At 42.8% G+C, this 27,230-nt stretch overlaps 1 protein-coding gene across 3 annotated transcripts in view; it reads left to right on the top strand.

The window, feature by feature from the left end:
• Positions 1-22,475, top strand: part of PSTPIP1 (proline-serine-threonine phosphatase interacting protein 1) — a 54,743-nt gene extending 32,268 nt beyond the window's left edge. For all 3 annotated transcript variants that reach the window (XM_056347584.1, XM_056347585.1, XM_056347586.1), the window contains 12 exons: positions 1,883-1,917; positions 3,018-3,124; positions 4,972-5,034; positions 6,072-6,170; positions 7,922-7,967; positions 8,798-8,877; positions 11,497-11,595; positions 12,208-12,304; positions 15,361-15,445; positions 16,967-17,037; positions 18,635-18,735; positions 20,715-22,475. In XM_056347584.1, coding sequence (XP_056203559.1) covers positions 1,883-1,917; positions 3,018-3,124; positions 4,972-5,034; positions 6,072-6,170; positions 7,922-7,967; positions 8,798-8,877; positions 11,497-11,595; positions 12,208-12,304; positions 15,361-15,445; positions 16,967-17,037; positions 18,635-18,735; positions 20,715-20,846 — 1,015 coding nt within the window. In that variant the 3' untranslated portion in view covers positions 20,847-22,475. The remainder of the gene's footprint in view (positions 1-1,882; positions 1,918-3,017; positions 3,125-4,971; positions 5,035-6,071; positions 6,171-7,921; positions 7,968-8,797; positions 8,878-11,496; positions 11,596-12,207; positions 12,305-15,360; positions 15,446-16,966; positions 17,038-18,634; positions 18,736-20,714) is intronic.
• The last annotated feature ends 4,755 nt before the right edge of the window (positions 22,476-27,230 follow it).

Genomic DNA, 27,230 nt, shown 5'->3' with positions numbered 1-27,230 from the left:
AAGGGTGCTGCTCATGCCTTTTCTCCACTACAGGTGGCTTTGACATCACACCACAGCTGGGACCGTACAGAAATCTTTCCAGTTGCATGGAGTGGCATTGCCTTTCTGTTTATAGCTCCTCTGAGAACCAGAAGAAAACATCCTGGCAAAATTAATTCTTTGATGCTTTCACCACATCCCCACTAAGCAATGTTAGACATGATTCTCTTGTGAAATACTCTGGCCTGGCCTAGGACTTGGTGGTGAATTAGTTACCTCCCTGTTAAAAGAGCGCAACATGTCCCCCTTCTTTTCTTTTTTGCAATGCAGACAGAATCCCAGGTGCAAATTATTTGAAACCAGATGCTTCTGAACTTGTTTCCCCATGCTTTGCTACTGCCACTGGGCTCCACAGAAAAATGTTAGTGAAACCCACACTGGATCTTCCCTGTGTGGCAGGAGGAAAGACAAATGTTAACCATGGCCTCAGAGGAGATAGGTATTTGGTTGGTTTCCTTACTGTGTTATCAGGATCTAGGTTACTGGAGGCAGGGGGTAAACACGGCTGCTGGAAAATGGTCTGTAGAGTTCATCTGGCAGAGGCTTCTCTCAGTTTCAGAAAGAATATTTTTAAAAATTACAATAAGAACAGAACATTGTAGACCACATTGACGTTAAAACAGAAACCCTCCAGAAAGGAAGGTGGGGTAATTTCACCGTCTATTCACCAAGCAAAGGTAGAAAAGAAAGGAAATTTAAAAAGAGTTGTGGTTTTCCGGTTAGAAGAGCCTGTTTGCCTTCCTGTGTAAGGGTGTAAAGGGACTCTCTGAATTACTCAGTTAAACCAGTCTATAAAGGCAAAGTACTGAAAAAAACCATAACCAAACCATCAAGCCTAAAGATGCAAAAAAAGAAGAAAAAGAAAAAGCTCCAAATCACACCACAGCCCTGGCTTCTGCATATATAAATGACCTGCCAGCCTGCAAACTCAGAGCTAGAGAAAATTATGAAGTGGAAATGCTTTTAACAGACTATGCTCTCTCCTCTCCCATCACGTCTATGCTGGTATCTCTGGTGCTTTCTTAAAATGGACTCTGGCTTGCCAAAAACCAGGACATCAGGCGATCTGTCGTTACCCTTTCATGCCCTTCTGTAACTCTACCTTGTAAGCCCACTTAGTTGCGTAGGTCCGTCTGGACGAACAGCGTAACATCTCTTTCTGCTCATTCCCACCCGTTCTTCACAGCCCAGCACTGAGGCCTGATTTCACAGCGTGGTTTATTTATGCTGTGCTTCTGGGATGTTGAAAACCCCTGGGAGCATCAAGGTTTCAAAGCCTCCGTAGGCTGCCTACACCATTTGTGAGTCTTTGAAAGGAGAGTGAGCTGTGCCACATGGGGGTGCTCAGAAAGCGTAGTATGGAGGATGCTGCAGAGCAGAGCTGCTCCAGCTTCAAGGGTGACTGAGAAGGAAAAATTTGCTGGTGCTGCATTCGAGACAGAGGGTGGAGCTGGTTTCGCTCTGCCCTTCAGACTAGGGCTCCAAAAGCCAATTCCCCTTGCCCATCTTTATTGCACTCAGTTCAGTTGTATCCATTGGCAAGGTGCAAGAACAGAGAAACGCCTGTTAACATTCACAGTCACAAATACAGTGGGATTAAAAAAGAGGCTGCACATAAGGAATAGTGCAATTCCTTGCTTCATGGAGTATTTTATTACATATCCTGATGGTAACAAATTGATGATATTGTGCTTGTTAGCATGATCAACTTTTGTTACCAGACTATTAAGAGTTTTATCTCTATGTGGATCTTTGAGATTCTGAGGGAAAGTTTTTTTCTCTAGATTCACAACCCATCCTTAGAAGTTTATACTAATAAAGTGCACTTGTTTCTCCTTCACAGCACACTGAAGGCAGCATTTGAAAGGCTCAAGCAACGTAAGTATTTACATGTTTATTTCTGACCCAGGTAAGAGGCACATGAAGTGTTCATCTCCTCTGGGGTCTTTCATCCTCTGCCCCCCTCTATTTCCAATTTTTAATCCCAGTCTGTAGTGTGGAGAGTGGAGGGAAAGGACACTCACTGAGAGTCCTCCAAGGCTGGGCACTCAATCCACTCTCTGGTAGCAAGGAAAATGGCTTATTGCTCAAGTTAGTTTTATCTGGATCAAGTCACAAAACATCAACTCTGTTCCCTCTTCTGCAAACCACTGATGTCAAAACAACATGCTTTCTAAACGCGTCCAAGGTTGAATGGAAACCTTTCACACACAGAAAATGCTACACCATCACAGCCAACAGGACAGCATACCTGGCTACTGGCACCTGCTGTTTAGATGAAAGCACCTTTTGAAAAGCAGCTGGTGAATTAAGGTATTTTTAGAGCCTGGGTGGGGGAGCTCAACATTTCTGGAAAATGTGGGGTTCCATTTCAGAGGCACCAAAGCAAATAAATGCAGAGAAGTTACCAGCCACTTCAAACAGCACCAGCCAGGTGCTTTGAAATTCAGCGTGTCTTTGCTGACCCTCGGAAATTCTCAGCTTGCAACCTTGTCTAATGACATTTGTGCAAGGCTGGATGCAACTGGCAAACAGCTGCCACGAGCAATGACAATCCAGCAGTGTAGTGGAGGGAAAGCAGACACAGGGGGTGAAGGAGCAGGTCAGAACTCCCTCCCTCCCTCTGCACCACAACATCTGATCTCCAGCTCCAGAAGGAAAAGGGGTGGCTGGGGTAAATGGGGATATGAAGAAATGCAGCTGGCTCTGCACTTGCCAAGGCTGCTCTGAGCAGGTGTTGCAGTTCTGCAGTGAGGAGTCTTGCCCATGCATTTTGCAGGCACTCGAGAGGACCTGCAATAAGCCCCATTCGGGTTGTGTGAACCCTCGACAACATCAGTGCATGCAGAAACATAGGAAGGTCTTTTTTAAGGCTGCCCTGTTCACTGCAAGTCACTCCCAGAAACATCTCCTGAAAAATGTAACTTCATATTTAAAGACCTTTCTATTGACTGTATATGAATTCTGATTTGCTTTAGAAATCGAAAGTGTTGGAAACTCTCATATCCAGCTGGCAGTAATGCTGAAGGATGAACTGAAAGGCATAGAGGAGTTCCGAGAAAGACAGAAGGAGCAAAGAAAAAAGGTGAGGAACTACAGAAATATTGAAACAGATTGGGTCACTGGTCCACGCTGGTGACCTTTGTCCAGTCATAGGCTGTGAATGCTGTAAAATATGATAAAGCATGCCCAGTGTGCCCTGTGCACTCCATACACTAGACTGGAAATAAAGCAGTGCTCAGAAAGCACTCAGTAGATAGAGGCTTTAGTTACTTTTACTCTCTCCAGTGTAACTGCAGATTCTATTATTGTTCCTGTAAGAACTTAATCCTTCCTTTTCTCTTTTTTATACCCTTGCTAATTGGCTTTCTTTTGTATAATCCTGCATGATCTCCAACGTGCACTAAAATAAAGGGGTAACACAAACATTTAAAAACATAAAAGCAAATGAGTATCATGCTGAATGCAACACCAATACATGTCGAATTACAAATTTTTTGAATAAATAGCACCTAGTTGATGGTGTATAATAAAAACATACAAGTATATTTAAGGTGGTTTCATCCCCTCTGATTTTACCAAGCTCTAAGTCCCTTGAAAAAGTATCTCTCAACAGAGACAACAGTGGTAACTCTCACACCTTCTCTGGGGTTGAAGACAAAGATGGGACAGCCACTTAACACTGAAAGCACTGACTGATAGAGGAGTAAAATAAAATATCCAGTTCTGTTCTAATTTTAAACAAATTAAAAGGCATATGACCAGTATCCAATGCCACAAAAATCTTGTATCTACAACCCTGACATAGGAACTTGAAACAGCAAAGAACTCTGAATATGAAGTGGGTAAAGCTGAGATTTGAGTTCCACAGTGATCTGATGAAGCAAATAAGGCATATAAAAGCAGACAGCACGTAGTTCATCAGCACCTAGTTCATCAGCAGTTCTGTCCCACTCCTCACCCATTGCCACTAGGATTTGCAAAGAGGGAAGCACACTCTCTGTTGAAAACATAAGCCTACAACTCAGCTGGAAACAGTTGAAGGGGCCTGGAAAAAAAAAGAAAACCTGCTCTGGAGCCTTAGGCAAACTTTTTTCCTCCATCCAGCATGTGGCTGTTAGGAAGTCAACATTATACATGCTAGATGGTGTCAGCATTTTTGGTAACCTCCCAAAATGCTGTGATTCATATTTCACTGTAGCTGCTTTTGGGACTGTGCTATTTAGTCCAACGTGAAGCAAGCCTCTGGGTAGCCCCAGAGTTTTGCTTGAGCAGAATATAAAGATTAAAGGACCAAAAGTCCTGAAGAAACCCATACCCTGCCAAACAGGAGCATATCGCGCTGTCACATAAGGCTGTGCATACCACAACTAAAGCAATAAAGGCGAATTCAGCACTGTCCTTCCACTGCTGACCAGATGACAGTCTGGAAATCAAATCACATTGAGCATAAATTTGCCAGAAGCAATGGAATAAAAATTACACGTTTGTGTTTGAAATGGACAACTATCCTTGCTCACATGGGTGAGAAGCAGTTTGGTCTGCAAAGATGTGGGATCCGGCTCTTGCACCAGCAGGAACTCCACTGCTGGCAGAGCTGATGGGCACTGTGACTGGGTGTTACACTATTTAATCTCCTTATGGGAAAAAAAAGAAAACAACAGGGAGGAAGAAAATTAAGATCTACATCCTCTCTGCTATTAATGGAAACCACTGAAGCAGAATTGTCTTGGATTTTTTTTTTTTACCTGGCACTTGGATGCTCTCTGTACCACTTAGAAACCTGTCATTTATAAAAACAGAGTGAAGTAATTTTCCCCACAGGCACATGGCTTCTAGAAAGGCCCTGACAATGGCTTTCCTATCCTGACACTAAAAAGGGGAGGAGAAAGTCCAAAGCAAGAAGTTCTTACCTCTGCGTGTTTCTTACAGTACGAGTCTGCAATGGAGCGCATGCAAAAGAACAAACTGTCCCATTATAAGAAAACGATGGAGGTAAGCAAGGGGGTTTTGTGCAGGTTTCTTGATACAGACTGACCCCAGTTTGAGACAGGGTGGAATCTGTATCACATGTACCTATATTTAAAGAATGGGGAGGGGGAAATATGTGCCTCCTGCTACTAGAAGGAGGCTCATCTTCCCTGCTACACCCACTGAAGAGTCTCCAAAACAAATACGCAGAAAGTTAATGTGGAATGAACATTACTCCAGGTCAAACCAGATTTCATTCTTTCTAGGCAAGGATACTTACAGAAGCAAATGTAATTTTTCATACTGTAAATACAATTTTTAAATTGGTGAGGGAATCTTGTGAATAGGAGGAAACCTCTCCAAGTGGAAAGCTTGCATGTACAGGAACTGCAGGCAGCTGGTTTTGGTTTCCAATGGGCAATTGCCTCTAAAGAAAAGTAGTTGCACACCTGCCAGCGCTACAGCTGGAACTGTACTGACAATTTTTATTTAAACATGGTTGTTCTAAGTGAGTCTCCAAGACAGGGAGGTCTTTTGGTGCAAATCAGGATTTATTTGCTTCTGGGGACTACACTGAGACTGTTAGCTATGGGGTGCTGGCTCTGTCTCACAGCTTGGAGCAATGGGCAAGGCATCATGCTGACTTCAGCCACCTGATGCTCCAAGTCACTCTGCAGAAAGGACAGCCCATCCTCAATGGCACCCTGGGAACATGGGCCCCCAATTTTGTCTCTGTGCTGTAGCTCAGACAGACGTCTGATGCACCAATGGTGCTAGAGCTGCCTGTGCATTTGTGACTACCCCCCTGCAGGGAGCTGGCTGCAATTGTACAAAGCAAACAATTTCAGGACTGCAAGAAAAGGACCCAATTTCTGCTGCCAGCCCCAACTCCAGTTTTTCAGTTCTATCATCTTACAGTATCATTGGAAAATTTTTCTGTTGCCCAGACTTGGGCACTGATGTTCTCCCCCAGACTGCAAAATGCCTATAACATCACACTGGAGACAATCCAGCCTTGTTCCCTAACCCAAACCCTCACATCTGATTTCATTTCAATACAGTCAAAGAAGACCTATGAACAGAAGTGCAAGGAGGCGGATGAGGCCGAGCAGTCCTTCGAACGGACAAGTGCTTCAGGCAACCAAAAGCAAACAGAAAAGGTACATTAGATGACAGACAGAAAACTGTGGGGTTTTCTCCTTTACCAGGTACAAGAGAACACAATTTAACAACCCATTGTTTGGGATGCCAGGGGCTGCTTTCCCTTCTAATTAACTTCTTACAATCAAAATTAAACCAAATCGCCTCCCAAGAAGGTCTTCCTCCACAAATTCCTTTAGTAATCCTGATCTTGTTCTGTGATAGACCAAGCATTTTTAAAAAGGCTGGGAAAGGACTAAATTACCTGATTCATTTATGCCAGGCTATGATCTAATTGTTCTATGAATTCTGAAGGGAAACTGAATGAGATTTTTATCAGAGATTACTCACAGAAATAAAGAAACAAGTCAGAAGTATTCATGCACTTAGTTTTGCCTTTTGGTCACTTACATTTAGTAGGCATAGTATCTGACATTAAAATGCATATTTTTCCTCAGTATTTTTCTCCTTATGGTTAATTTTATTTCAACTAAATTTACAAACTCAAAAATAAATCATTGGAGATTGAGACACTGCAGTCCTTCATTGCATTGTCTTGATACTGGTAGCTGACAATTCACTAACTTTTAATGGGAACATTTTACAGCAGAACAGACGGGAGAAAACAAAATAAATTAACTCCCTTTGGCTCAATAAAAATCAGTGCAGTGTAAGCAAAAAGGGTCAAAAATCATCTCAAGGACAGGGGGATGGAGACTAGAAGCAGATCAGAACTTTACATTTTATTTCTAGCATTTGCTAATCTTTGATGAACAAAACCCTCTAGCTTAGCTGTAAAGAGTGGATGAAATCCTGGCCCTACCGAAATTACACCAGAACACTTAGCAACTACAATGGCATCAAAATCTGACCCAGCTCCTTTCATGCAGAAGGATCCCAGGGTGCTTCATTACTTCCACACACATGCCAGCATGTTTGAAAGGCACAGAGGCATTTCACAAGAAACACGTCAGCTGTTTAATTCTGCACTCACAAACAGTTTGGGCCAGGAAGCAAGTAAGAATGAAGCTTATGTTCCCAGTTTACTACACATTTTCTAACCAGCTGTGATGAGGAATATGGGCATAAGAAACCGTACCTGAGCCTTTCCTTGAAGGGCAGAATGGAAGAATGTCTAGAGCTGTGCATTAATGTACTGTCATCACCATCTGTGCAGAAAGATCTGGGAGTACAGAGCTGTCAATAACAGCTGTATTTTCATTTGTTAAAAGCTGCAGGTTTTAAAAAAGAAAATTTCTGCTTACAGTGAATTTTGCTTTTAGGCTTCTGAGTTATGGGAATAATCTAGCATTTGCAGAGTGTTTTAAAGGCTGTGTTCTTTCCATTTGTGTATTACATGAGGAGCTTGGAAAATGAAGAATTCTAACTGCCATTTATTTCTGCTTATAAATATCTATTTCAAAAGTGCATCAAACACTTCAGAAAAAACAATTCAGCCAGTAGACAGAAACTTCAGATCGATCACAGTAGCACTGAGCTCTTATGGCAGGGATATTTGAATGGAAAGATGTAAATCACCACATTTCCCTTGAAATCAGTAGACCTATGGCTGCATTTGTGAAATTCTGGTCCCTTCTCTTCCATAGCGCACATTCAACAGAACCATGCATCAAGGCAGGACAGCCAAGAAGTGTTTGCAAGTTTGAGCCTTTCCTCTAGAAAAGGAAAGGGAGCAGGCAGCAAAAACCCTTGGTCAGAAGCAAAAAATACAGTCAGAAATTAATTTGGGTTGTTTCTTTTCCTGTTTCAGAGCCAGAACAAAGCCAAGCAATGCAGAGGCGCAGCAAATGAAGCAGGTGATGCTCTATTTGCAACTGAACTAAGATTTTTCTCAGCAAAGATCTACCACCACACTGATTTTGGTAAAGCAGCATCCAAATCACCCAGGCTGGCTCTGTCTGAAGTCAGGTTTCCCAGAGTCACCTACCCAAAGATTAATGAAGAAGCTTCTAAAGAATGACAACCTGATAGTCACCCACAATCACTTTCCTTTGTGGAAATGCAACTCTCCTGCTTTCATTAAAAAATTTATATAAGACCTCCTTTAGGGACTTCACCCAGAAAAGAAAAACTCTTCTTGAAGCAAGTTTGAAAGCACAAAAGAATGACAGTTGAATTGCTCCCAGCCAGCCCAAACCAGATACGCAGTCCTCAGGTTCCCTGTACATGAGCATGGTAGCATCCTCAAGCCAGAAACAAAGTATATACCCAGAAGGACCCACCAGCAGGCATCTGAACTGGTTCATGAGTTCAGACTTGTCCCTCACTGCTTGTAAAAGTTTCCATGCCTTACCTGTCTGGCTCAGCACGGAAAGAGCCTAAGGAGGCTCAGTGCCCAAGTATAGTCCAGGCTTTTCATCTCTGACTTGCATTATCCCCACTGTAAAGTTTATAGATGATCTGCAAACCATACAGACAGATTCCTTACTCTAATATATTGCAAAGAAAAAAACATATCTTTGTGACCCACCAGTTTCAGGTTCACATATTATTGTGATACTCTAGCAAACCAGGCCTAAAGTGTAAGAACTGCAGCAAAGTCCTAAGAGGCGGAAAAAAAGAAAGCCTGTATCTTTTTTTTGTTTCCTAACTGTTGGATTTCTATTACGCGTGTCTGTGTTTACAGAGAATGTGTACAAACAGAACATTGAGCAGCTGGATAAGGTCAGGACAGAGTGGGAACAGGAACACATCAAAACCTGCGAGGTAAACATTGACTTTTGTAGCAATGTATTTCTGCACTGGTTTTTTTATCCTACTTGCAGATATCAGTCTAAGATCTGAGATACTGTCCCAAGGGCTTTGCTGTTTGCTTTATATGGAATCTCAGTAGATGTCTTTGCAAAAATACTGCAAAAACTAGAGTTGATTTAGGCATAGTTGCTACCTGTCTTGCTTACACTCTCCCTGCCTGTTTGGCATATGTATGTAAATATTAAGGAGGGGAATAAGTGCAGAGGTGTGGGAAGGGGAACAATATATGAACTGGTACAATCTATTTGCAAGCATTTTCTGCCAGTTTTCACTTACAACTTAACGTAAGAATACACTAGCTTTGAGATGCCCTTTAGATTATGTTTTGCAAAAAGCATCCAGAATGGCTACTTGTTCCAATGCAGGAGAGGTTTTTGTCTTCATTTCATTTTAAATCTTACAGGTTCAATGGAGATTAAAAATAAAATTTTCTGGCTAAGCTAAAGAAGTACGTACCATAGCATTCTGAGAGCAAAAATATCTAAGGCACTCAGAATCTTTATTTTGTGTAGCACTTTATATCCACTTGCAAGAATATTTGCCGTCTGCTGTGGACTAATCTTTCAGTGGAAAGGTGGTGGTGAAAAACTGTTTCCATTATGTTTGAGGATGGACAAGATTTGCACTCGGCTAGTAAGTTTTGCACAATTTACAGGAACCCAAATCAGCCACACATTTGGTCATATTAATGCTTCAAGTACATTTGCCCATCTGCTGAAGTATGATTTCGCTATGTTTACTCATTGCGGGCTTTATTTCCAGATAAAATAAAATGCCAAGAGCATAGCTTTCCAGTTCTCTGCTTCCTCTTAAATATTCCCTATCTGGGAGAACTGGAAAGTCCCATGGCTAGCACAGCAGACTTTCCACAGGAATTGTGCCAAGCCTTATTTTTTCCCAAGATGCACATTTTCCCCTTTCTTAAAAAGCCATCAAACAAGCAAAATGTTCCACAACCTAACACACTTCATTTCTCCTCCGTGTCTAAATTCTGAATAGCCCACAGAGCTTGTGGCTTGCCTGCTGCTTAGTTCAAACAAGCATTCATAAAGGAAGGGCATCTTTAACACATTCTTTTAGAAGTGGTTGTAGATAGAAGAACTAATAGATTTTTTGAGGCGTTTAAAACTAGTAACCAGTACAAAAAGCCAGTTATCCCTGTGGTAACTTTTCTGACACCTCCTGCTTAAAACTACTGGCTGCATAGTGGGGAATCTGGAAGTGCCAAGGTTGCTTAGGTGTCTGGCTGCGCACTGCACATTCATGGCCCAAAAATCTTGGCTAGCAAGTGGCAGTGCTGGGACTACCATCATCATGGGGGCTGTGTGATACTCCTTGGCATGAGACGCCCCGGTTCACAGTCAGTCTGGTGACACAAGCTGAAAGAACCACAGGGGCTGTGTCTAACACACCACCCAGCTGTATTTTGCAAAGGGCCTGACAAGGCCGGAGTCACTACACTTGCCTCTCTGATGATCTGCATTTCCCGACAGGACATCATTTATCCGCAAAATTCCCAGCTGGCTTTTGTGCTATTTCAGCAGCCCCTTAGGGGCTAGGCTGCAGCCATAGGCTTTTTGTTCAGAATGGATATTGAAATACTCTCCACCCTTCAGGTTTTCCTTAAAAGCTTTTTCTGTCAGAAACCGGTTGCAACGCCAGCTTACACCCTTGACAGACTTTTTTCTGGTGTTTTTTTTTTAGATAGTAAGATATTCAATGGCAGGCAGTATGCCCAACTGAGTGTTCTGCTGAACATTGTATACATTTGTGGCATTCTGGACATAATTACTAGCAAGTGGAGATGGAAACAGATGGCTCGAAGCATCTGAGCTTTTCACACCTCATAGAAAACCAAAAATTGATGTTCTACTTATAACAGTACAACTTAGAGATCAGGGTGGGTTTTGTTGTTTTGTTTTGATTTTTTGATTTTTGTTAAGTTTTTAAAGCATTAGTTTATCTGCCTCTTCCCCCACCTCAGTTCACACCTCTCTCTCTTCCCCCTTCATTCTTCTCAAGCTGTGCCACAACATGAGAAAAACAGACAGATGAAAAGAAAGAAAAATGCCTTCTCTTTAGCATGAAAGTAACTTTAGAAACGAACAGAAGCAACTCAAGAGAGCCTCAAAGTTTGAAAAGAGAAAAGTTTGGAAAGACATTTTAGAAGGCAGAGATGGATAGTTTTGGCTCTACCTTTATCATAAATACAGCCCTTTCACACCAGCATTCTACTGATCAGTTAAACATCAACATTTCAGTGTGATGGGCAGACAAGACACCGACTCAGAAATCCTTGGCAGTAGAGGTAGTGGTCAAATCCAGATCCTGATTCCTCTCCTCTGCTTATTTTTGTCTACAGAACATAACTTTAATTTGATGCAATCAATTAAAACAAATTCTTGAGCATGAACAAGTAATGTATTTTCTCCAGTAATTGTAAACACATCCTTTACAAAGGATCCTTGCAGACTTATGAACCTGACCCAGAGAAGCCCCAGCCCTGTTGCTCCCTGCAATGCAAATAAATAACTACCATGAGGCTACATCACATCTCCTCTTTGGCTTTAGGTCTTCCAGCTCCAGGAGTGTGACCGCATCACCGTCCTCCGCAACTCGCTGTGGGTTCACTGCAACCAGCTCTCCATGCAGTGTGTGAAGGACGATGAGGTAGGGGCACCTGCCAACTCGCTTCATGTGCAGAGGAGCAAGGCTCTAACAACCAGCACTAGCTCGCCCTTCTCTGTGCATCCTGTCTCCAGCAAACCGGCTGTTGCGCATGTTCAGTGAAGGGGGGGTACTCCCAGTCTAGCTTGCTCCCTCCAGATGTAAACATGCCTGCAGACAGTCTGTGTCACACTTGCTGGCACTTGCTGTCTCCCCTCAGTTTGCTGGGGAATGCTTCCAGCTACCAGAACGCTCAGTTGAGTATATCTGGGCTCAAGCACAACTTTCAGAAAGGCATCCAGTCATGGTCTCAAAATTGGAAGACAAAGAATACGCTAGTTATGACGCTGAATGATTGTTTCCTCCTGTTAATTTGTTGCATTGAAAAGCCCTGGACTGTCTTCATCCTCCTCTCTTAAAAGAATATCCAGAGCACAAATAAACAATTGCGTTTACAAGAATGTTTGTATGGGGGACAGGCCAAAGATCCATCCAGGTCAGACAGGTACCAAGTATAAAGTGTCTCCTAAGGGGAAATTACTAGAAAAGCATTAACTGTTGATTCAATACGAAATGTTAAAAATTAAATTAATTTTTTTTTATTCTGTTTTGTAGCTATATGAAGAGGTTCGGGTAAGCTTGGAGAACTGCATTGTAGAGTCAGACATAGACTACTTCATTAAGACCAAAATGACGGGAACACAACCTCCAGGTAATTATTCCAATTGGTCTTGTTAGATGAGTCACCCATCAGGCTGAGGCTGCAGGTGTGTGCTACACGCCTGTTGGAGCTGAAGCCAGCCAGAGCTTCTGCTCTGGCTATTCATTCCTACCCACTGCAGCTCACTTCCCCCGCACTGTGCTGCCACCGCTCCTTCTGCGGCACTGCGAGTGGGATAGCTGAATGATGCAGGTTAAAAATAACATTCCAGAAAAGAAGAACACAAGTTGTCCCGGCTTTGCAACCAGGCTTATTTCACAGTACTGACACCGCTAAAGAGGTGGCAAACTGCCTTGCAGAGATGGCAACTTCAGTTTCCTGCAACGGTGACAGGTCAGAGCCAGTTTATTGTGTAATTGCACCCTGGTGTCCCCTTGACAGACATGCTGCCTTTTAATTTATAGCACAGAGAAGACCAAACTTTGTATTGTTTTGTTCCACCTGCCCAATGGGGGATAGCATCTTTTGTCCACTCAGGAAGTTGTTTGTATAAGGGCAAGATTCTAACTGGGGGGAATTTTGAATGAAATTGGCTTTGCCCCAGCATGCAGAAGCCATGTAAGGTTTGCAGACTGTCCGGTAAAGCCAAAGCAGCCTTTTTATAACCTTCAATGATGAAGACATCTGGGCTGAAACAAGACCAAGACAGCAAGAGCTAAGAGCAGTTGCAAAACGAAAACATGCTGCTCCAGGGTAGGAGTTCTCCAAACACATCACCTATCTAAGGATAGGCTACCTGATGTTTCACACAGCCAGATACAACCCCCACCCTCGCACTTCAACAAGCAATACAAGATACCTACAGACTGAGTGAATGCTTGCACTTCTGTGCAGCTGCTGCAGTAAACAAAGATTCACAGCCTTTGTAAAAGGAGAGAAAAACCCCTACTGCATCTGCTGCATCTCTTCATTAGTTGATGATACATAATCTGGGCTGAAAAGATCTGTGGCTCCTTTTTTAAAAAAAAATCCGTGCACAGATACTGTTTCACTTCCACTAACCGCTCTAACACCGGACTGGAAGTCACAGGCAAACCCCCTTACCCTGCCCCCCGCAGTGTCCGCAGCGCTTATTTCCCTTCAGAGCGGGGAAATAAGCTATACTGGCATAAGAAAATTTTATACTGACAAAAACCTTTCATGCTGGGAGTTGTATAGGTACAAACACCAGCAGTCTGAAGGCCCTGTCCCAAGGGATAATTATCTCATACAGGAACAACTCCCACCCCTCTGGTTTTGTTGCAGAGTGCAGAGCTGGCAGCAATTACAGCCCAGGGACTGCTTCCGTGGAGCTGGGCGCTGCCACTAACTCAGCACTGAGCTACCCAAGGCGTTCTTCACTCAGCCTTTCTGTCATTACACCTATGATGATTAAGAATTAGGATATAGGGATTATTTTTTTTTTTTAATTAATATATCGAAACTGGTGCACTGGATGCCATTTTGCTGCTATAGTTTATTCTTCACAGAAGGAATTTAAATTCACTGATATAGAAGCATTTATCAAGGAAAAACTACATTTTCACTGGCAGAAGGGAGAACATTGCCTTCCAACAGTGTGAAACAACTTCTGTATACTAAGACATTTGTAATTCTCAGCTAGGTTTTGTTGTTTTTTTTCTGTGTGAGATTTCTCATTCTCCGGTTGCCTAGGCAATAGTCTGCAAACAACTCTTGGCTATGACAGGACTAAATTCTAATAAGAAACAGGTGGAAAAACCCTTGAGAGCTTTACAAAAGGCGAAGAAAAAGGCTTGCTTTTTTGTTGATTTTTTTGCCATCTTCTAGAAGTTCTGTAAGTAATATCCTAGTATCTCCACAGCTCTGGCTAATGACTTTGCACAGTAGCACATGGTGAGCTGTTGGCCTGTTTTATTGCTTGCAAAATGCAGGAGGAAAGCCACGTGTTTTGCACCTTCATCTTGACCAAACCTTTTGGGTTTCTTGATGCTGTTGCTCACTCCCCTCTTCTACCTAATCTTACAATGCATTATAGACTAGAAACTATACCAAGGTAACAATCTAGAAGGGTAACAGGAGACCCTTAAGTTGGTCAGAAAAATCCCTAATTAATGTGAGCCTTATTTGTAGGGGTTTTTCATACTCACTAGTTGTATGTGCCTGCTCTGCTTATGATCTTGGCTGATCCAATGTGAGAATGTCAACACAACCTTTAGCCGAAGTCCAATCTCTTTTCTTATTTTGCAGGTATCAGAACTGAGATAATATGGTATCACAGACTTAACTCATGTTTGACTTTACCACAGAGAAGGCAGAAAGGGTATACGGCCACCAGCTCTAAGTAACTAGACTAGATGTTATGAGACGCAAAATAAATAAATCCATCTGTAACTATTTAATCTGTAAAGCTAGACTTGGAAATGGTCTCCATTTCACCCTTAACGACACCATAAGGGAGAGTGAAGGAACTCTAACATAACTATATTTGAGAGAACCCCCAGATCTCTGTGAGTAAACAACAGAGGTGGACAGGGGAGATATGAAACTTAGGGAGACACTCAAGCACAAGGGGAGACCAGGAAATTCCTCATTATTGCTGCTGGCAATAATGTTCAGAAATCTCCCCAGCTCTGACAAGAATTCCTGAGTCAGTACATTAAGAAAAAAAGAAGCAAAACACACTGCAGCCAGCTGTATCATGAACATGGTCCCAGGCTCACAATGACCACGCTCTGCTCCCTTAATTCCTGAGCTTTAAGGCAACAGAGGAAACAGTCATGGAGCTAACTGCCTTCTTAATTAGGGTTAGCCACAGCCATTAGAATGGTTCTTCAGGACCTTGACTGTGTTTGGTTCAGGACAAGCATGCCTTTCTACCAAGGACACACCTGCTTAAAATCATCTGAATGCCTTTTCTTAATTCCCCAGCCCCCCTGAGCTGCTCCAGCTGCTTTACAGGCAGGAGCAGATAGGTGCTGTATTGTGGTTTGGTGCAGCAACCCCTGACAGTTGCATCTGGCTGCATTCTGGTGGGGAGAAAAAAGTTTTGCCTGTTTGAACATCTTATTTTTATTTTCTTGTTGCAGATGCGATAGGATATGAAAACTATTACAGCAGAGAACCAAACAGAAGCAACAGCAGCCCAACCCAGTCTTGTGGCATGATGAAGAGGTGAGTGGCACGCTTCAGTTCCCAGAATAGGTATCTCTCTGTATGAACAGCAATGTAAGATGACAGGCAACAGGACTTGTAAAGTTATTACTTCCTTCATCGTAGCAAGAGGCAGCTATGTATCTATAAATATAACTTGACAAAAGAAGTAAACCTATTAAAAACAGTCAGAGTAATTTTGCCATGTCCTAGTGGGAGGAGAGAGGGGATGAGTTTATAAAACAATTAGTTGGCCAGCAATGGATAGCAGCCGCTATTTCCTCTTTCCTCGTGAGTCACAGCACAGAGCAACAAAAATAATTTGTTCAAGGGAGGGCAAAGGTGAATCTTGCTAGGAGCAAAGGCTGGGGAGAGCTGTCTTTTCCAGCAGTATCTCCCAGCTTACTGCACCGCCCCACTGAGCAGAACAAAGAGCTGTGCTCTGTATCTAGAGCAAAGGAGAAAACACTTAGCAGAATAACTGTAATGATTAGGGAGGTGATTTTTCCTTTTCTGATCCATTTATGCTGGTAAATGCTGTAGCATGAATGCAGTTATATCAGCAGATGGGCAGGGTAGATATATTGGTTTAAATATTTTATACTAAAATGGCTAATTCACAGTGGGAATGGCATCATATTTGAAGCAGAGGAGCTTTACACTTTGACAAGCCTTATTACATGGCAAGGAGCAGGCTGTGAACTCCCCTTTAAAATATGGTCCAGGCTTGTTAGTGGGCTGATTAGGTTTATATACAATACCTTGTTTTTCAGTGGGAAACCGGGTCTTCTATAATAATGAATTCTAACACTGCATTCTATAGTTACAGCAGACAACTGTACTGCCATTGAGAATATAACTGTGCTCTGCATGGGCAAGTAGCGCAGAGAGACTCAGTCCAAGTTTTTCAGAAAGTGTTGAGTTTGGACATCCGTCTTCCAGAAACACTGAGTGTTCACCAGCTGAAAAATCAGACCTTTGAAATATGCCTTAAGCATGAGATGCTGTTTCTAGCTGTGCTTGAGAATCTTAACCCATTTTCTCATTTTAGTTAGTCTCCAGTACCCAGCTGTGATACAGAAAATAACTAGGGATAGATTAAAAAAAAAGAATTTTCACTTAAACTCAGTTTTTACAAAAGGCCTGTTATACAAGCTTTGTATGTTAAATTGTATCAGAGTTTTCCTTAAAGACAAAGAGATGGTAATTTCTTACACACAACTAATAATTCTCATAATATTAATGTTGTGAAATAATGGGAGTTTTGCATCACAAGCCTTTGAATCAACAACAAAATAGTATCTGATCCATTCTGTGGACAATTTAGTGATGGCCAATGGTTCTGCATTTTTAAAAATATATTTTTAACTGAAGATAAATATATCTACAGCATAAATGAAAACAGTCAGCCACAGGAAGAGGTGACATCTACCCAGTGCTGCAGCAGATGGAGGGAAGGTTGAGTCAGACAGCTGAGATGAAGGAATGCACATACCCAGCCCTGCTTACTCATTTTGTCATTGGCTTCTCTTCGTTCTGCAGATTCTCAGGACTACTGCATGGAAGCAGTAAAAACAACATGGAGATTGCCAGTCCTTCAGCCCCTCCTCTTGGTATGCATCTTCAGGAAATAAGTTTATCAGACGTGTTTGTTTTAGATCATATTGCTAAATCAGTCTTTGACACGGAGCAGAAAATGGTACAGCAAATATTCACATGTTGGCAGTCAAGAGTAAAGAGTAGTTTGGAAACAAATTTAATTGGATGTGTATTAAACAAATTTCACAGTTTGAACTGCCAAATAATCCATATAGTCTTCAAAACCTCTGTCTAGGCAAAAGGGAACTGTACATTCAGAATGACACGGTATGACTTAAATAGTTTTCTCCTAAGGTAGAATACGCTACCTCTAAAAAGCCCAAGAGAATACCTAAAGTTTTTAACAGACCAGGTTCATGCCTTATGAATGCAAATATCCATCTCATTTCACAGTTACACTGCCTTATTGTAAACCTTGCAGCTAGGCATTTATCAGATGACATTTAAAACATAGCATTTTGACTATGCAGAAAGTAACAGGTTATGACATTTTCATTGATTTAAAACAAAAACATTTTAACTGTGATTCTTGCCTGGTGAAAATAAAAGCTGTTTTAGAACAGATTTAAAACGTACCCAGAACAATTTCCTTTGTCAGGCCTGCCTGCCTGGGCATCCAGAAATGAAGCCAGACTATCCTATTTGGTGCTCAGCCAGGGGGGACTCTCCAGTGCCATCAAACAGCAGCTGGACCTACCAGGCACCAGCCTGGGCTTGGGCACATGTAGAGCAACGCAGTGCTGAGCAGCTGAGGGTCGTCACTCTTCCTGAATGTCCTTAGGCTAGGGACAGGAGGGGAGAACATTCCCTGGAGAAGACCCTCAGGAATGGCAAACACACTGTGTTTGGAGTTTTCAACTGCTTCCATGCTTGTCTTTCAAAATTTGAGAAGTCAAGGAGCTGACGGTGCTCCTTAGAGCAGGACAACTAAACCACAGATTGACTGGGGGAAGGTACAGGCACCCTGGCCGCTCCGTGCGGTGTCGGAGCACTGTCATCCCACCAAGGGGTTTTATGTGGGAAACTTCTGCTCACCTCAACAGCAGGGGAAGCTGCCAGGCAGATGCTGGGAAGGAGTAAAAGGTTTCCCTAAGTATGACAAGCTGGATTAAAACATCTGCCAAAAAAGATATGTCAGTGACAAATAGCTATCTGGGAACTATGTAAACTACTGGAAAATGTCGGCACAATATTTTGCATTTTTCTCAAGGGAAAAAGAAAAGCTTTATGTGAGTCACTGAACTACCAGAATTTTATACTACCAGTAGCAACCATTTTAAACCACATTAATCACAGCATTTCCCATTTAGATCATTTGGATTGTGCTTTAGCAGGGTAAACATTTTTCCCAACCTGGATGAGGCTAAAGCTAGTTTCTGACCTCCCACAAATTTCAATGAGTGCATTGTCCTCTGATTAATGGGACACAGTTTTTGTGTAAGACTTTACCTACAGTTCACAGCAGCTTTTCTATACATGTACATCTCCAGACAGAGAGAACAGAAACCCTTGTATTTGTGAACTCTTGCATATGATCCTATGCATTTATAAGCAACTGAACTCTTTGTTTCTGTGGTGGTTTTGTTGTGTGTGTGTCATCCCCTGGCCCAGGAGAGAAAACAGACAGAGTCTATGCATCCATTTTTGTAAATGAACAAGCTGGAATCACATCATCACAGGACTACAGAGTACTTTATGACTACACAGCTCAGGTAATGAAAGTCTTCAAAATACCTCATAGCATCAGATTTAAAATAGATTATGTTGATCCAAACATTTTGAAAGTGTTAATTCTGTGAAGGAAGTGTTATCTTCACTTCACAGCCAGGGGTAGTTCAAGAATTATCGGTCAAGGTCACATGCAGAAGCCAGGAATCCCAACTGCCAGTTCTTGGTGCACATCACTAGACCATGCTGCCTCAAGATGAAATAATAAGATTTTTTGCAACTGATTAGTGTAATCACTCCTCAGCTGTTACAACCTCCTTCTAGAGATACAGAAGACAGCAAACACAAGGAAACTTTATTTTTTAGGGGGTGATGGCTAAGTATGCAGTATTGTGCATTTGGAACGTAAGTCTCTTGTGAAATGTTTTCCTAGGGCAAATGGCTACAAACTGTAGAATGTAAGAATACGTGACAGATACATATCTAGGAACTCTCCTCCATTTGATCTCACTTAGCATCTGGAGAATCCTGCTCCAGTTTAACACACTGGCATTCCATGCTGGAGAGGGCTGCAGGGCTGAATGTCCATAAAAAATGACACTCTTTCCCTGTACTTCCAATGTTGCAAGTTGCAGAACCACAGTGGACATGGTCCACGTACCAAAAGATTGTTACAAGGAGCAACCTGCATCCTTACCTGGGATATTGAACTCCCACTGGCTTCAGACCTATGTAGGCACAGTACCATTAGTAAAAGGCTATGAATGGACTGGTTATTAATGTTTTCTTACCAGATGGACTCCAGAACCTCTTGGACTCTTGCTAAACCATTAGCCTCCCCTAATGGGACTTTCACAGTTTAATTACATGTCAGTTTAAAGGTTTCTTTTATTAGCTTTAGATTAGCAGAAGGAGCAGCTAACAGTGCAGAGAGACCCTCACACCAAAGGGATCTGCCATCAATAGCCAACATTGAAGAAATGCTGGCATGTGACAAATTAGATAGCCAGAGAAATTATGAAAGCAGAGAAAGGGCTGGGAAGGAGCGCTTTCTCTTAGGTACAGTAACATTCTGACACCGTTTATTATAAGCTCTGTGTTTTAAACACTGTATTATTATCTGCCTGAAATTTCACCCAAGCAGAGCTGAAAGTACCTCACTATTAATGGCAGTTCCCCTGAGGAGACTGCAGGATATCTTTGTCAGATCCTTACTCCAGAAGTTGCCTTGAAAATATGACACACAGAGATTTTCCCTGCTGAGAAAAGACCCTGTTACTACTTTTAGTAAATTGTATATTGAGGCTTCTCACTTTTTGAGTCCGTTCTCACCTACTCATGTACATTAAATTTAGGTTTAGCTGATGCATCAGACGTATCTGGAAGCCTCTCCTACCCTGCTTTGTATTTTACTACACTGCAGGTAGCAGAGCGGCTTCCTATGGAAAATATGGAATATAGAAAAACCAGCAGCACTGAATGGGCTGATAGCCACTTGTGAGCTCAGCACTAGCTTACTTGCAACTACTGCATTTGTCTCGGAGGTAGAAGTTACCTATCGGAGGAAGAGTCACTGTACCTCCACTGGTCCTGCTGTTCCATATTAAAAGAACTGAGAAACCTATTTCAGGCCTGGATTAGTAGAGACGCTGTTGTCATCTCCCTTGGGAATTAAGCTGTCCACTGTATTATGTAGCAACAGCTGCAGCCTATGGAAGGGTCATGGTTTAGGACCGTCGTATTTAACCCTTTCTGGCATTCCCCAATGCTACAACAGTCAAGTTGCTCAGGAGGAGATACCATGAAGCCTGGGGAAATTTGAGGATCTTAAGGAAATAGCCATCTCAGTAGTGCTTAATCCCTCACTGTCTGGTATTTCAGGTTCATTCCCAAACACAAGGACACTGGCAGGCTGTTGATGAAAGGCAGGATAAAAAAACCCCAAACCCATCAGATATGATACATGCTTGGGCTCTCCTGTGCTCTCAGGTTAACCATGTTTCCTTTCTCTATTTCCTTTCAGAATGTGGATGAACTGGACATCACTGAAGGAGACATTGTAGTTGTCATTGAAGAAAACGAGGATGGCTGGTGGACAGCCGAAAGGAATGGGCAGCGAGGCTTTGTGCCAGGGTCTTATCTTGAAAAGCTTTGATGAAAAGAAGCCCCAGTCATTAGACTGGAAAATATTCTATTACCGAAAACAAACAACACACAAGGTCTGCTTCAGCTGACCAAGGGCAACCCATAATACTATTTTCTGCAACTACAAGTCAGGAAATAACCAACTGACCATGCCTCCCTCTTCCTTACTCCTGCCCCATCCCAGAACCTCCTGGCCTACACTGTCTGCAAAAACCGTCTTCACCTCAGAGAGATTAGGACTTGCATTTCTTACCACAGTTCTTCCTGCCCTCGGCACACTGTGCTGCCATCAGTGTCACAAAGCTTGGCCAATCTGGGAGGAAAATCCGGCCCAGAACTTAACCGCACTAAAGGAAAAAGATGAAGGAAACAAGTGCTGTTTCTCCAGGATGGAGGAACACCTCCAGCCAGCCTGTGAGCCACCCTCGTGGTCACAGCAGCCATATTCTTGCCATGGATCCCCTCCTCTCCCTGCACAGCCCATGCACGCATTTTTGACAGTGAGGTGGAAAGCACACACAGAAAGCATATAGTTTTGATGTTGCAGGCTCTTAGCTGTACAAAGCAAGGAAGAAGCTCTCTTAAGTTCCTTTTAACAGCCCCCTTTCAAGCTACCCCCTTACAGCATGGGAGTAACCTGAGAGAAAGATGGGGAACCCTCCACTGTTCTTTGTCAGTCAGATGAAAATACAAAAACAAGGAATGCAGAGGGAGAGGAGAACCTGAAGGATTGAGACACATCACTAGTAAGAAAACATAAGGCACTTCCCATCACAGCCATCTCCTAACAGAATGAAACCCATGCTACCCATGGCTCTGCTTTGCACTGGATTCTGGGGCAGCAAAATAAGGACAGATGGTGAGCCAAAGGCTTGCTTGGTCAGATGGTTCCCCTGACACCTCACTGGGCTCTCTCATGTTTAAAAACCAACAAACCCAACAAATAAGCAAAACCTCCAGCAGTGCTGCACTGCCCTGATCCCCCTCCTCCGAACACCACAGAGAAGTGCCCGTTACCTCCTCATGCGATCTCCATACCCATGTCATCGATGCATTCTCCTTTCAACTCCTCTGTCCATCTGGCTGATCCTCTCCTTCTCTTCTGCCCACAGGCTTTTCTGTCTCTAACTGCTATCTACAGCCTCTGCACCTCTGGGGTGTCCTGGTTCCTTTCCAGACACTTTTAATGTCCTTGTTTTTAACAAACCAACCCTCTTCAGAGAAGTCGCACTGTGCAGGTTCACTTTATTTCAGATTTCAGCTCTATCAGTCTTTCTAGTTTAGTATTTAAGAACGTTCCCAACCGCCACTGTACTTATCAAGGGATCAATAGATACTTTCTGCCACTACTCCCTTTTCAATATTTTGAGACGGTTAAAAAAAAAAATAAAAAAAAAAAATCAGTGATTTGATCTGAAGCACAGCATGCTATTTCTGGGGGCAGAATGACCTTGTTTGCCAAGGTTTCAACTCTTAAAACTGAACCAACTCAATGAAAATGAATCAAATTGCTACCCACAAGGCACAGACAGGGAGACACTGTTAGCTAAGACCCAGCAGGAAAGACAAAGAGAAATCTAGACTGAAGAAAAAGCCAAAATGGTCAACACAATTACTCCTTAAACGAAACAGAAGGAAGGTTAGAGGCACTTGCAGTACCTTATTATAATTTCTTGCCTCAAGAACGGAATAAAAGTTGCTGCAGGCTCTTTTTCTTTAATTCCCTGCAGTTGCTGCGCAGTCCTCTGCACAGGCACACTGGTCCTTCCCACAGTTCCCCAAGTCACTCTGCAGTACATCTGCATCAGTGCTGAAGGGCTCTTAGTACCTTGCATTAGCACAGGCTCAGAGGAACTGCAGGAACTCAAATGGCATTTGAGGCACGAGGTTATATGAACAGCACTCTTGTTCAGGCTCAAGGAGTTAATGACAGGTTTCTGTGACCACATCTGAATTGAATAGTGATAGAAAGATGGTCCACAATAGCCTTCAACGAGGCCACAGCACTGTAAATAGTAGCTGTCAGAGACAACTACAACATTGCTCATTATGTCCAGCATAAGAAGAAACCTAACGTATGAGAGATTTAATATATTTTCTTCTTGAACACTCAATCTTCCACAAAGAGAACTGCAATAAACCGACAAATACTTAAATAAATTTAGGGAGGTATTTTTCAGATTATCTTAATTAAAGAGAAAAAATAAACCACTGAAATGCATCTCCTTTAATTATGTGACACGCAGATTTTGCTAAGCCACTTCGCTTCTCTGGGAGCCCAGACAGCCTCACACAAGACATTGCAGTACCCAGCCCTAGTTACCCTGAAATCCTGTTACAAATCACCTTTGCTTACATGTACCGCATGGTCTACATCACCGACAGCTAGTGGAATGGTGACTGCTGTTCCTACCCCATCATGTAATTTCATATTTTTGCTGTTAAACTCAGGAAACTGGTTTCCTTTCTACCCCTGTCATCTACTGTCAAGTAAATACCATTGTAAGTGCAAGAGGCTATAGACATTTCAAAATCTACTCAGTGTCATAACATTTGGGTCCCACATGCTAACTCCAGACTGTTCAGGAAATGAAAAAGCAGCAGCAACGTTTTTTCATGATTCCTCTGTTATTTACATTGAAGAATTTGGCTGATAAGTAGTTACCAAGCCATACCTAGGCAGTTTGCCCTATCGGTGTGGCAGCACTTGTCAGAAATAGAATAGAGATATCAAGAAATACCCACACCCTCTGAATACACCCACGTTTTAGGCGTCACCCACCCCTCATCAGTAGGAAAAGCAGGAAGGTCAAATGTAGGTTACTGCCTTAATAATATTGCCTTAATAACATTGTTCCCTCTCCAGCTGGGTAACACTTGGGCAACAAAACTGACACATTCAAGTGACCATTTAATTTTCATGTAAGATGGGAAACCAAGATGGGTTCTTTCCAATGGGAGGCATTCCTAAACTAAACTTCAAGAGATTTGGTTCAAATTCTTTTGGACAAACACTTCTGATAAGCCTCCACTTCCATTTTGGCTACCGTTTCTTTGCAAGGAGGCACCAAGCAATATGAAGGGACACAAGAGTGGCAAAGTTGTGTATTTGTCAAGTTAACTCCTATTTCATAGTGCACTGACAATAAGCAGACTAACTCTTCACTGACATTGCCAGAGAGCAAGAAACACACTTTTGCCAGCTGCTCTGCAAAGGAGGGGGAACTAATTACCTAGCTTGTGGCTAGTATGTATACACAAACAAATTAAGAGAAGTTACAATAAAGTAACTGAGCTGGTTTTGACTTAGCACCGCAGGACTTCAGTTTGCATGACAGACAACAAATATCTTGTGCTAAAAATTTTCAGACCTCTAACTTAACTCTAGAAATCTTGACTAGGCCATAGGAAACAGGCATCATCTGTCCATTAAATGAGAGCAGCAAGAAAGACCAGGAGTCACTTCCCTGATAAGCCGGAACAGAACAGAAAGGGACCGAGGCTGACACCTGCTGCTCTTCTAGATGGATTTTGCATTTGAGGACCATGGCCATGAGATTGAGAAAAACTGTAGCAGTAATCTGTTCCATTATTCCTTTAACCACAACAAGAATTCAAAGGTTGAAAGTAGGTAATCCAGCCATCAGTACCCTTAAACTGGACTCAGATATGCATATTATTCTCTTCTACCATATTAATTAAGGAGAAGAACAGGAAAATCTGTTTAAAATTAACATTTAACCCATCACAACCATACATGAAGTGCAATGCAAGGCCCACCTCTGCACAGAACAGATTTCAGCTGCTGCATATGGCACGAAAAGCCCACAAGCCAGTAGTAAAACTTGGTGAAACAAAGTAGTGTCAGACTAGAAACAGAGAGATCCAGGAGGCCCAGCTCTGGAACAGCCAACACAGCCAGTGCTCAATCACAAACAAGGGGCCTCCTGGCCAGCTCACAGCTGAGCAGTCAGCGGCTGGTCCACATTTGAGGTGTTCGCCACCTCCCTGAGGACCCTGGCTTGAGCTCTGCATTACAAATAACCCCGGCACACTTAGCCAGTGTGCTGGCAGATCATGTACATAATACATACAGTAGCAACTCTTACCTTGGATCCCTTCTCATCTTGCTTCTTCAAGAGGCGTACTTGAGGTCCAAGTCACCTTTCCAGAAGTAATTTTCTAGGCAAAACTGCAGCTCAGACCTCACTGATTACGGAATGCAGTTTGACTAGAAGCACACAGATGCCAGGAAGAGACCCCTTGCAAGCCAGGCATCAGGTGGTGTCTAACAGGAGCCCGGTTGGGCATTAAGAAATATCTAAACACTGGTGGATAACTACTACACTTTCTTTTCTGGTCTTGTGTAACCTCCTGGGTGTATCATTTGCTAGCTGGCTTAACTGCAGGCTCAGAGAACCCAGGCGACTCTAGTACCATACAAACACACGCTGCAGAGAAAGGTCACCGTTAACCTTCAGCGTAGACTGGCAACAACTCTGCACGGTACAGGACAAACTGTAAAGGTCTGAAAAGCAGCCTCTGCTGATCAGTGCCATCTCTTTTCCCTGCTTTCATGTTTTTCCACCTTGCAGGGCTGAGGCACTGAGGGCAAGGGCAGTTATCAGCTATATAGCTACCAATACTTCATGTGTCCTCAAATAGAAACTACACTCATTGCTAGTGAGCAAGGAGAGCAGGAAGATGCCCTTAGAGACGCCTTTACCCTGAGATCCGTATCTCCTTGCTGCCATGGGGTTACAGGCAGGACCAAGCAGCCAAGCCCCTGAAGTAAAAGAGCTGGCTGTTACAAAACTAAAACCAGCACCAGGGTCAGTCAGTACCATTCACCACCAGCTTCCTAAATTAACAACAGTACCCATTACAGGCGTTTTTATAGTGCAGCTGTGATGTGTTGGGCATGCTCACTGTAGCTGAGGCTAACGGAGAGGGAATAGCTGGGGGTTTGCTCCCCAGGAAGGAGATACAGTGGTGATGCTAAGTTACACCGGGCTTCTGGACAGTAAATGACTGCTAGGGCCCTGCTGGGGCTGCTGGACTGTTTGTTTGTAGGGGAAAGGATACTTGTGCAGAGTAACTAGATTTTGGAACAGGAATTAGTGCCCTGCCTGTGACCAGGTTGTTAACAAAATGACAACACCCCATCTACTGAGAGAAAGCGAAGAGGGCAAAGAACTTCTAGTCAAACTGTTAGCCATTATCTATTCTTTGTTAGCAATTACCTAATTTCAGTGGCCAGCTTACATTTTGGATGGGGGAAGCTCAGAGCCACAGTTATCTCCAGATTTCTGCACTCCTGGATCACACACAGTGCAAATTTGATCTGTTTCTAGAATGGCCCAATAATCGCATTTCCATCAAATTAGCCAGTGCACATGGTACAGTTCTCATCCTGTCCTTCCACCAGCTCTTAAAGGGCAGCTGACACCTGATCTGGCACAAAACCGCTTGCTGCAACATTAAGAGCACATTTACAGCCTGTCACTGCTGTGTGCTACGTGGCTGTGGCATTTGTCTGACACATGGGCCCAAAAGGCAGATGTACAGCAGTGCTGTACGCTGACGGAAAGCACAGGCTAGATACTGCTTTTGGGTATAAAATTTTAAGAGAAATCATTGAGACCTCCTAGCAAAATCAGGAGAAGTCAGACTTGACATCCTTGAAATTTCTAAGACGACAGACAAAATCCTCCAAAGCTACTGGGTGAACAGAACCGAGCTCAGAACATAACTACCAGTTTAGTGCCATGGATTTCCACATAACATCTTGAGGACAAAGAGGGTAGAAAAACAACTGGGGGTGGGGTGAAGAGGGAACAGACATCCTAAAGATGTTCTTTATAATCAGAATAAATTTTACTTATCAGATCTAAAAAAGCCAGAGTTGTACAGATTCAAAAACATAAAATAGCACATATAATCCCAGATTTGCTGCCCTTACCATAGTTCAACTAAACCACCAAATCAAGGGCAGACATACAGAGAAGTAACTAGCATGGTAACCGGTGCAATACTGAATGAACTGACCGCTTCAGTGGTACTTTGACTTAAATTCTCTTTGGCCGAAATTCTGGAATTTGCTGCAGACCCTGCCTCAGGGTAAACACACACACAGAGCTAAAGAAAATTCTAGCCTAAAGTTGAATGGAATTTCCTGAGCGTGGGATGACACGTATGGATTGTTCAAGGAGCCCAGACCTTCAATCATAAAAAGTTACTGACTTTGTGAAGCAAAGGTATGACATCTCCGAAGTCATACCTCAGTTTCCTCATTCATCATGGGGAGCCTGTAAAGAACTTGGATGTCATGAGATGAAAATCCTTCTGGCACACTAAATATTTTTGGGATTGTTCAATCCCAGACTCAGTCTGC

The sequence above is a fragment of the Falco biarmicus genome, chromosome 7 (genome assembly GCF_023638135.1).
Source record: "Falco biarmicus isolate bFalBia1 chromosome 7, bFalBia1.pri, whole genome shotgun sequence".
NCBI classification, from domain to species: Eukaryota; Metazoa; Chordata; class Aves; order Falconiformes; family Falconidae; genus Falco; species Falco biarmicus.
The sequence above is the reverse complement of the archived record's forward strand: the minus strand, read 5'-3'. Positions and strand labels throughout refer to the sequence as shown.